General features: G+C 37.7%; 1 protein-coding gene across 7 annotated transcripts in view; it reads right to left on the bottom strand.

Annotated features, from left to right (window-relative positions):
- Positions 1 to 12,049, bottom strand: part of ANKRD28 (ankyrin repeat domain 28) — a 186,740-nt gene that overhangs the window by 46,709 nt on the left and 127,982 nt on the right. For all 7 annotated transcript variants that reach the window (XM_079923329.1, XM_079923328.1, XM_079923331.1 and 4 more), the window contains 2 exons: positions 6,777 to 6,919; positions 3,991 to 4,203 (listed from right to left, as the gene is read on the bottom strand). In XM_079923329.1, the coding sequence (XP_079779455.1) occupies positions 3,991 to 4,203; positions 6,777 to 6,919 (356 nt within the window). The remainder of the gene's footprint in view (positions 1 to 3,990; positions 4,204 to 6,776; positions 6,920 to 12,049) is intronic.

The following is a 12,049-nucleotide window of genomic DNA, read 5'->3' as shown; positions in this document are numbered from 1 at the left end:
CAAGATCCTTTTTGACTCACCTCCTAGAGAAATGGAAATAAAAATAAAAATAAACAAATGGGACCTAATGAAACTTCAAAGCTTTTGCACAGCAAAGGAAACCATAAACAAGACCAAAAGACAACCCTCAGAATGGGAGAAAATCTCTGCAAATGAAGCAACTGACAAAGGATTAATCTCCAAAAATTTTAAGCAGCTCATGCAGCTCAATAACAAAAAAACAAACAATCCAATCCAAAAATAGGCAGGAGACCTAAATAGACGTTTCTCCAAAGAAGATATACAGACTGCCAACAAACACATGAAAGAATGCTCAACATCATTAATCATTACAGAAATGGAAATCAAAACTACAATGAGATACCATCTCACACCAGTCAGAATGGCCATCATCAAAAAATCTAGAAACAATAAATGCTGGAGAGGGTGTGGAGAAAAGGGAACACTCTTGCACTGCTGGTGGGAATGTGAATTGGTACAGCCACTATGGAGAACAGTATGGAGGTTCCTTAAAAAACTACAAATAGAACTACCATATGACCCAACAATCCCACTACTGGGCATATACGCTGAGAAAACCATAATTCAAGAAGAGTCATATACCAAAATGTTCATTGCAGCTCTATTTACAATAGCCCAGAGATGGAAACAACCTAAGTGTCCATCAGCGGATGAATGGATAAAGAAGATGTGGCACATATACACAATGGAATATTACTCAGTCATAAAAAGAAACAAAATTGAGCTATTTGTAATGAGGTGGATGGACCTAGAGTCTGTCATACAGAGTGACGTAAGTCAGAAAAGAGAAAGACAAATACCGTATGCTAACACATATATATGGAATTTAAGAAAAGAAAAATGTCATGAAGAACCTAGGGGTAAGACAGGAATAAAGACACAGACCTACTAGAGAACGGACTTGAGGATATGGGGAGGGGGAAGGGTAAGCTGTGTCAAAGCGACAGAAAGGCATGGACATATATACATTACCAAATGTAAGGCAGATAGCTAGTGGGAAGCAGCCGCATAGCACAGGGAGATCAGCTCGGTGCTTTGTGACCGCCTGGAGGGGTGGGGTAGGGAGGGTGGGAGGGAGGGAGATGCAAGAAGGAAGAGATATGGGAACATATGTGTATGTATAACTGATTCATTCTGTTATAAAGCAGAAACTAAAACACCATTGTAAAGCAATTATACTCTAATAAATATGTAAAAAAACCCATTCATTTTACTTCTATGTAGTATTCTGTAGGACAACCAATTAAAAAACTTATAAACTGAATAATTACAAATCTAAGTTCACATTCCAATTCTAGTCATCCACAACCTGATCAAGGACAGAAAAATCAAAATAGAGAATGGAATGGGAGGAAAAGATGAAGGAGAAAGGTGCCTTGATAAGGAGAACTTTAGGGTCAACAAATATAATATTTTTCCTCCAAGGCAAATGTCAAAGCCTTAACTTGTTAGTCAAACAATAATTCGATAAGCATCGATTTGACAAATACAGGAAACATAGTGTCAGGAACGAAGACATATTCTTGAATGAATGCAAATTCTTATGCGTTGAAAACTCACTGCTATCAACAATTTTTAAATAATGTCAGTTGGACGGTACCTCAGAAGTCATCAACAACTTAGGGAGTGTGTTTCAATGGAACTCGGCAGTAAGATAACTGGGCAACTGCACATCAGCAGGATGTCATACGTCCTTAGACAAAATTAAAGCAACTTTTATGAAATCTATTTTTAAACCAGCATCATGGTCTGTTGTCTTCAAATCTACTTAACCACCACATCTTAACTGTTTTGCTAAAACATTCCCTTGTCATGTGTAAAATCTACCACTGAATTTTCTAAATCATTAGGGAGGTAACTTCAAATAAAACCACTGCTAAGCATTATACTACAAGTGACCCTCTTGTAGAACTGATTCTCATCTCAACATTTCAAAAGAAAATACAGACTTAAAAATAATCATAGGTACTAGAGTCAGCTACGTAGGCAATGACATGAAGCAAGCGATTAATTATCTTCAAATTATAGTAAACAGTCATGTCTAAATGGCACTGTATAAAATAGAAAGCCTAATTTTTACCCAGCCCCATATAAACTAAAAAATGCATAATAGTTAATGATATAGGTAAGCCTCTTATTTCATGATACTTAATATTTAACAAAGATAATTTTAACTACAGCCCCTTTATCATAAAGGGGTCTCACAGAGACTAAAACTACTTGATGAGATCTTTTCGTTTGAAGAATATGAAGATAATTTCAAAGTTTTTATTTTGAAAAACTCTTCATTAAAAAATATTACTAGGCTTTTGAGGAAACAAGTAACTAACTTCCCACCCCCACAAGAATTCTGATATTTTTTCTAGGCACTGATTATCCAAACAGCAGGAATTCTTCAAATCAAAATAAGCAGTTTGAACTTATCAGTAAATATTTAGAAGTTATCTAAATTATTAAAAATAAAACTTTAGTTTAGTTGGTGATTTGATTGAGAACTGAAAGCTTTAAATGTATATTCGTAAAAGAGACATTTTAACCAGAAAGGAGTTCTTTATGATATCTCATGCCCTTTCCTTCCATAAGTTGATATGTATAAATTTTGTCCTTTAGCTGGCAAGGGGCAATTTAGAGCAACGACCTAATTATAGATGGGCTTGCTGCTGCTACAGCTGTCAGAGTGGGTCAGTGGCATCGTTAAAGGATTTTCTAAAGTTAGACAGGTAAGAAAATGGACTCCTTTCTCTATCAGTCTGAAAAACACTGGCTCATCACACCTACAAAAGAAGCTGAAATTTTATGCAATGAAAGCTCTGAAAACATTTGAAGCTTAAATGTTTTTACTAATCCTAAACGGTTCAATTTTGTTTGTGGTTTTCTTTTCTTTACACCACAAGACATGGTTTGGCAAGTGCTCAAAGAATGAATTAATAAATTAATACAGAAGCAATCAGTGAAAGCATCTTGGAAAATATAAAATGATGATTACACATTATGACGTAGTTATGTTCAAAACTGTGGTTGCAGGTGCATTTCCAAAGAATTATGCAGTAAAGTACGTACATTTTGGCTCCAGAATTTTCACATATTTTTAAATTTAAATGTTCACTCTTGGAAGTGAATGACCAAAAAACCAAAAAGCAACTATTCTTATATGTAAAACACTGTATCAGTCTTCTAATTTTTCTAACACTGTGAAAAATTTCAAAACAGAAAAGTTGAAAGAATATTACAGTGAACACCCATATACCTACCACCTAGAGTCTACCACTAACATTTTACTATGTGAGCATTATCATACATCCATCTCTCTACCCACCCGTGCAATTAAGTGATGCTTTTTTTTGGGGGGGGGGTAGGCCACACCGCGTGGCATGCAAGACTAGGGATCAAACCTGTGCCCCCTGCAGTGGAAGCGTGCAGTCTTAACCACTGGACCGCCAGGAAAGTCCCTAAGTGATGCTTTTTAAAGTCAGCTGCTGATATCATTACCTATTACCTCTAAACACTTTGGTATGCATATCATTAACTAGGGTTCAGTATTTGTTTGATTTGTAACCCTCTACGGGAACATTTACATGCAATGAGACATACAAAAAATGTACCACCTGATGAGTTTTGACTAACACTTATTTATATAACAAAGTTGTCAAAATACAGGACATTACCACCACAGAGAAAGTTCCCCCACGCCCCCTTTTCATCAGTCTCTCCTCCCAGAGGCAACAATTGTTCTCTCTTTTTTTTATTTCCCCAACTATAGCGTATGGAACCCCATATAACTGGAATTTTGTCTGTTCTAAAACCTTATATAAATGGAAATAGTGAATATATTCTTGTGTAACGCTTTCACTCAGCATAGTATTTTTAAGATTCATCTGTGTGTTATCAGTAATTCACTCCTTTTTAGTAGCTACTGATACTACAGTGAACTCCTAAATACTAGATAGGGATTCTGATATTACTTCATACCTTCATATTGACATCGGCCCCATTGCCTACTAGAAGCTCTAAACACAATGCTCCATGTGTTGATGCAGCAGCAAAGTGCAAAGGAGTAAACCCTTTTTCATTCTTTTGATTTACATTAGCACCACAGTCTATAAGTTCATTCACGACAACATCTTGTCCATTGTAGCAGGCTACATGAAGAGGTGTATTTCCATAGGCATTTGGTTCATTCATCTATTGGAAGAAAAAAATTGTCAATCTTAAAGCAGTCTTCCTAATTATCGCTGTGAGCTATTTTAGCAACACTGTGGTTGAAATCTAATTATTAAAGTGAGAAACAAACAGGGATAAATACACAGATATGGCTTATAATCTTAAACTTCAATAAAAAAATGAACATAACAACATTTTGGTGTCAAACGATTTTGTAGCTTCAGGGAACATAACTCATATATACGATGTCTACTTCATGACAAAACTGAATGATTCCAAGAGATATTTTAGGAAAATGAAAACAAATAATGTATTTTTAAAAGCATTCTAGGGAAGGGACAACCACAGAATTAATTCTAAGAATCATGAAAAATGAACACAAACTGAAAATTCTGACACATATTGAAAAAACACGCATATTTTCTGCTATTTACAGTGACAAAAGGTTAATAAAGTTGGTGATTAGTAGAGAGAAAGATTTTTTTAAAAATGACTGACATCCTTTTCTATTTAATTCATTTTTGCAACAAACTTGGGCTTTAGATATTTTCCAGCCTACATACTGACATTTTACCAAAATGAATATGCTCAAAAAATATAGTCAACATTGAGAAATAATTCATGTAACTGAAGTTTCCTTTCTATTTCTTAAAAAATATATTGGATGAATATTTTAAAGTTTACATAACTTTTCTGTGGTAAAGAATTGTACTTTCGCTCCTGTCTTCTGGGAGGTCATCTATGGCACACCTGACAGCTGTGTCCTTGTCCAGGGGGGGAGCTGGCTACCCTGGACCTGAGAGCAGGAGCAGGCACAGCGGGTCTTTAGGGCAGGGCCAACCACACCACATAAACCAACCATGTGATGGAGGGGAGGGGCTTTGGGTCCGCTGGTTATCAGTGGACTTGGAGACTGAAATCAACCATATGAGCAATTTTGATCAATCAATCATGCCTATGTAGTGGAGGCCCAATAAAACTCTGAAAACAAAGCTCAGGAGTGCTTCTCTGGTTAGCAATTCTATGTGCATATGTCACGTTCTGATGCTGGGAGAGTAAGGAGTCCTAACTCTGTAAGGAGAGGCCAATGGAAGCTTTGTGTTTAGAATACTCTTAGACTCTGCCTTGTGTGTCTCTTCCTTTGGCTGATGTTAATTTGTATCTTTTCTGCATAATAAACCATAACTGTGAGTATAATAGCTTGCAGTGAGTTTCTGGAGTCCTTCTAGTGAATCATCAAAACTGAAGTCAGTCCTGTGTGGAGACTGTGCCCTCTAACCTTGTGGTTGGCCCCAACTTATCACAACTTTATTTAACATTTTCTTTTCTCACATCTCTGGTAACAGAAATTAGAGGAAGTGAAAAAGCAACAGTTAACTTTAGTCAGGTTATCTAGATTTCATCACCAAAAGCTGGCGGACACAGAAAAGATTCTCCCTCGGAGCTTCCAAAACTTTGAGAGATTAAATTTATTGTTTTAAGTCACTCACTTCAGCTCTAGGAAACTAAGTCATGCAATTGGAGGCCACATGGCACTAAATGGCTCTAAGTCTGACCACTTTTTCTGAAGAACACTCTCACCAGAGTTTATAATTTTGCTGTCAATAACATAAGCTTTAAAAATTGCACCAGAATGGACTTGAAACAGTGATCAGAAACAAGGCTATCTCATTTATCTAGATCAAGGGTCTCTTAAGGCATTATGTCACTCTGTTGAAACAGAGCTAGGAACTGCTGAGTTGAAATAAAACTTTCATCTGTTTGCACTCTACAAGCTTCTACCTAACAATGTGTTTGAATTTTTGATCCCTACATTTTCAATAACTAAGTGCTTCACAAAGTTCTTAAATTAAATTAATAGGCTATCCAGCTCCACAGTTCTGCCACGTATTCTTTGTCCAACCAGATTACCACCTATCTTTCTGTCTTTGCAGCTGATCTAAACTACCTCCCTCTCTCCTTCTACCTGGCTGCTTTTTCATCTGTGTTTTAAAGACCAGATGAGTTTGTCAGAACTGTGCCTAAAGGATGGACTGTGGGAGTTCCAGGTATTCTTAGCTATCCCAGTTCCGTAATCAAATATATTCAGATGAAGGAGCAACCCCTCTGAACCAAAGAGATCATACAGATAGGAACACTTGCAGCTAATGGGCCAGAAGCCTCTAGTTTTCCTGCCTGCCTCTGGCCAATATCCTGTAATGTGAACAGCTACGGTCATTTAAAGGAAATATTAGACAAACTGGGCAAATAATACTAACAATAACCCAGCCACTTAGGAAAATAATCCAAATATGTCTGATCTGCTGGTTTCCATAGCTGAAATGAAGCTACAGGGCCTAGAATGTGATGGAAAAGAAAAACTTCTGTCAATCAACCGTTCACCTTTGGAATATATTTTACCTCTTAATACATTTGACTAACTTCATGGCTTGGTCAGACATCAGTGCACTGTATATTATGTGAAGGACTATAAACATAAAACTATTAAAAGACAAAAATCTTATTGTAAGAAATCATCTTTTAAATTTGAAATAACTTCTGCCAACAACAAAATCACAAACACACAAAATGCTCCATTCTTCTGTACTGCTTACATCAACCCCAAGATCAAGAAGGTACTTGACCACGCTGATCATCCCACTAGAGGCTGCTGCGTGGAGAGGTGTGTAAGACTTCTTGTCCTTGCATGTCACTTCAGCTCCGTGTGCCACAAGTAATTTCACTACTTCAATGTGACCTGAAAATGTGTTTATGAAGAAAAAAACAAGAAGATGAGTGTATGGAAAACATGAAATACAATCCTGAATATCTTTAAAGACAGGTAAAAATACAATACAAATTAACTAGATAATGCATGACAAGTCACCAATTAATCACATTATAACCAGAGAGATGATAGAAGAAAAAAATAAGAATTCAGGATAATTTTGATAAATGCTGATAGAGGTAACTAATAATTGAAAATAATACATTTAATTATTTTATCCAATGATAACCCTGCAATCCTTTTACCTAGATCTTGTTGTTTCCAAGGTTGTTTCAATACATTCTCCAATTCTTAAGTTAGCTTTTCATGTCTAATGTAAGACATTAGTTTATGTTGTAGAATCTTCTTCTACGTGGAAATCTGGGAGTGACTTGGGCTTATTTCTTAAAAAATGTCAGGTCTTTAGAACATGCAGCTAAAAACTTCTTTTCCCTTATTATTTCCACCAGATGCCTTAACAATCAGGATAGGCTAGGTCAGCAGTCCCCAAACTTTTTGGCAACAGGGACCGGGTTCATGGGAGACAATTTTTCCACGTGGCGGGGGTGGGGCGGGAATGGTTCAGGCGGTAATGTGAGTGATGGGGGGGATGGTTCAGCCCTATGCGGGGGATGCTGAGCGGCAGATGAAACTTGGCTGGCTTGCCTGCGGCTCATCTTTTGCTGTGTGGCCCGGTTCTGGGGGATGAGGACCCCTGGGCTAGGTTATACATGCTGTGGTTAACAACCAACTCCCAAATCTCAGTGGCTTAAACAATTAGTGTTTTATTTCTCTTTAGCATTATGATAGCTTGGCCAGAGGGCTCTGCTCAGTCACGCAAGGATCCAGATTCATGGAGCTGACACACGATTTGAAGGCAGCTTCGTCACTGTGCCAGAAAGGGGAACAGACTACAGTCTCACACCAGCAATTAAATGCTCTGGTCCACAGGGGATGCTACTTTCATTAGGCAGAACTAGTCTCAGGCCCTACCTAACCACATAAGGAGGCCAGGTGGAAGGAGGGAGAACCGCTGTTCTCCTTTCTTATCTCCTCACTTCTTGTCACATTAGATTATACAGTACTTTCTCCTCCTCCCAAAAGCCTTTCCACCTCTGTGCCTTTGTTCATGGGACTGATTCCTACGTTGTACAGAATGTTCTGCTTGGACGTTTCTTTCTAATCGTTGTTACTAATCCTCGAAGAAGGTCATGTCAGTTCCTATCTTCCCTAGAAGTCTTTTTAAGGCTTCTAGTTGCCTAGAATTACGTGGCCAAAAGCACAGTGTACCTGTAAATACTATCTAATAAGCATACATAATAATACTTTGTGATGTATCTTAAACTTGAATCATTATTTAACAAACTCTTTAATTACTTTTATGTATTAAGTTCCCAAATATATATATCTTTAAAGGCAAATATCATAGGCTCTTATGCTCTACTTCTTGGTGTATTTCAAACAAAATAGGTACCTAATAAATATGTTACATTAAACGAGTTGCTAATGATGCCATTTTTAATACCCCTCATAGGGAAGGAGTATATAAAGTAAATAACTATAAAAATGAGACTTTCAAACATAGTGCCTTGCCCCCTTGAAAAAAGGAGTCTACAAGATGCATAAAGAATCAAGTAGATATAGTTGTTCATATATATAAATTATCAATTAAAGTGGATACATTCAGCTATTTTTTCCCCATTTCAATATGAAAAATATCTACTATATTTTTAGGAAAAAATCAAAAGAATATCTGTCAAATCATTAGATGCCAAATTAAATGTGACTATCATATAAGAGCACTAACTGGTACAAAAGATCTCTCACTACACATTACTCTCTGATCTATGGCTCTAGAAAGACAACTACTTGGGTTTACTGTAATGTATTAAAAACCAGGACTTGTAATGCCCAGGAGGCTCACGCATAAATATAGCTTTTTTAAACCGGGCAAATGCATATTATTCACTAAATATGCCAAAAAGAAACAAATTCTCCTGATTTTTAAGACTAGAAGGCCCATTATACAAACATAATGGAAAAACTATCCAAAACCAACACATCATTCTAAGTAAATGACTTAGATCATATTAATTATGTAGATTCCAGGAAGTGTGAACTTTTCCTGAGACCGATAAAGCCCTATTTTTAAAAGGTGCCATGCATAGGGAAATTTACAATCTTAAAATTGACAAATATTTATTTAATCACATTTCTGAAATATGTAAAAATTCCTTTAATGGACCACTGAAAACATGAAGAAGGGGTCTTTCCATAGCCAGTTTGGGGTGACCTATTTAAAAGAAAAAAGGGAAGAAAGTTCTAGAGTGAAGTAAATGATATTGTTCTAGCAAGGTGGAACCTAGCCAGAATACATATGTGTTTTCCTTATCAATTTATAGAACGATGCTACCAAGGAGACTAGATTTCATTCAATTCATATGGGTGTATTTTTAGAAGACAGCATCCAGCAGACATGCATGCCATACATAATTCTGTAGTCAATAACTCCTTTAAAAAAACTATATCCATGCAACGTGAATTTGATAAATGTAATCATTATCTGTCAGGAATTTGGAAAATTCCCTACATTTTTCTTTTGTTCATGAATGTATTAATAAAAGTAAAATGAGCTATGCTCACAAGTTTTTATGGAAAGGAAAGTAAGAAGAAAAACACCATTTCACATCAACTCAAATTATGCATTGCTTTAAGAAGAATTAATGTAATGAGTTGCTTATCAAGGTAATTAATATTTATTTAGTACCCTCTATGTCAAAGTCACCACAGTAAGGTACTTTGAGGCAAAAAGTGACTGGATATTGCTAAAAGCACTGAAGGCAACAGAAAACATGAATGAGTAAATGGATTTTTTTTTAAACAGATCTTTATTGGAGTATAATTGCTTCACAATACTGTTAGTTTCTGTTGTACACCAAAGTGAATCAGCCACATGCATACACATGCCCCCATATCCCCTCCCTCTTGAGCCTCCCTACCACCCTCCCTATCCTACCCTTCTAGGTCATCTCAAAGCACCGAGCTGATCTCCCTGTGCTATGCTGCTGCTTCCCACCAGCCAACAACTATTCTGCATTCGGTAGTGTATATATGTCGATGCTACTCTCACTTCGCCCCAGCTTCGCCCTCCCACCCCATGTCCTCAAGTCCATTTTCTATGTCTACCTCTTTATTCCTGCCCTGTAACTAGGTTCATCAGTAACAGTAAATGGATTCTTAATGAAGGTTCATGGTAGGAGCAAACACAGCGTAGGGAGGGAAAAATGATCAGTTCATTTGGGGACAGAGGTGGGGCTGGGGAACATAAACAGAGGATTCAATCGTAGCAGAAGTATAAGAGGTAGAACCTAACAGAAAAGTAAGGGTAGCCTCAACCAGGGGACAGAAGGCCAGGGCAAATACAGAAGCCTGTGAGAAATAAATTACAAGAAGACATGTAATGCAATAATGTAATGTCTCTTAGGCTAATATTGGCAGATTCTCTAGAGGTGTCAATGACCTGGACTTAAGGCCTGTCTTAAGAGACCAGGCAGTAACTCCCTACTTTCATATATTTAGCTCCTTTTTAATCCTGAACACCTAAAACAACTGAATGGTTTTAGAAACTGTGTGTCAATACTCCTCTTTTTCCAAGCTTAAAGGAAGGAAGAGACAGGGAAAGGAAAATTATGAATCTCTGAATGTTTATGCTCAAAAATTAAATGGACTATGAGGTCCAAGAAATACAGAATATCTTTTACAATCCACAATTGGCCTGAAAAATGACATTTAGTAGATCAAGGAAAACAAAGCCATCCAAGGGCCTCTGAGATATACACACCCAGCTACTCTGGGAGCTCAATTAGAGGCAACCCACAAAATTCCTTGGCCTTCAATTTTATGAAAACAGCTGTTTAGCCAAGTTTAATTCTTTGGAGATAAAAGGCCTGACACCCTCTGCTTAATGTGTGAACCTTTTAATATAAGGTATATAGTTTAAAATCACAGACTATCTGTTCCTGAACTGTCAAGAATAAGCTATTCCAGAATATTCAGAAAAATCCCCAAGACTTAAAATACAGAAAACCTACAGGCTGTGAGGAGGGCACTTTAGGACACCACAGGAGACTTGCTTCTGGATGTTTTACCTTCAGTTAACAGAAGAAAAGTGCCCATGACATAACTGGAGGCACAAACCTTTGGTGTGAGAGAAACACCAAGAGTCCAAGAGTTATTTCCATGATGGGCAAAGGATTTTCCTGGACCTTGGGGTTACCGTCAACTGGTTTGAGTTCATTTGGTTTCTTACATTTTTGTATTTTACAATTTTATATAGTTTTTAAAATTAATAATCTTCTATCAACCTTCGAATTTTAAGTGAGAGCTAGGAAAAGACAAAAGCAAAGGCAGGGAGTAGTGAGGATAAGCTATGCCTGTGAGAAGAGGGGCTAGACTGTCTCTGTAGTCAGTATGAGAGGCACATGGGAATGAGACCAGCACTATGTGGTCCGTCAGTCCATGTAATTTTTCCTAAGTCAGAGGAGCAAGAAGAGCAGAAGCAGAATAGACTGTTGGGAGGAAAAGAAAAAGCCCTGAGCTCCATGGCTGCAAAGAAAGGAGTTCTTCAGCTCTATTGTAAGATGCCCCACCCACGGCTTCCTTCCAGAGGCACAGCCTAGCCCTATGGGACTTGCAAGGTTTGCAGCAGGTTGAGATACACTTCGACCTGCGTGGTCTTAGCGCCCGCAGGCCAGCATCTCTGCTCTGTTCTTTCTGTGCGTTTTAAAGTATCCTGTGGAAGCCTGACTTTTCTCCTCCCTGGCTGTCCCAGTTACCTCAAAAACCCATTAATGCTTTCGTTAGTGCTCTGCTCGTGGAGTTGCGTAGGTTTTAAGCAGTCTGCCCCAGGACCATTTTCCCATGAGCTCTGTTAGTTTCAAACTGCAACTGTGCAGATCCTAAGCCTTTTCAAGAATCCTTTTTTTTCTTTGTTTGGTCACACTGAGCAGCTTGTGGGATCTTAGTTCCCCGACCAGGGATGGAACCCACACCCTCGGCAGTGAAGGCAAGAAGTCCTAACCACTGGACTGCCAGGGAATTCCCTCAAGAATGTTAAAAGCA

The sequence above is a fragment of the Stenella coeruleoalba genome (assembly GCF_951394435.1).
Source record: "Stenella coeruleoalba genome assembly, chromosome: 5".
Classification (NCBI taxonomy): Eukaryota; Metazoa; Chordata; class Mammalia; order Artiodactyla; family Delphinidae; genus Stenella; species Stenella coeruleoalba.
The sequence above is the reverse complement of the archived record's forward strand: the minus strand, read 5'-3'. Positions and strand labels throughout refer to the sequence as shown.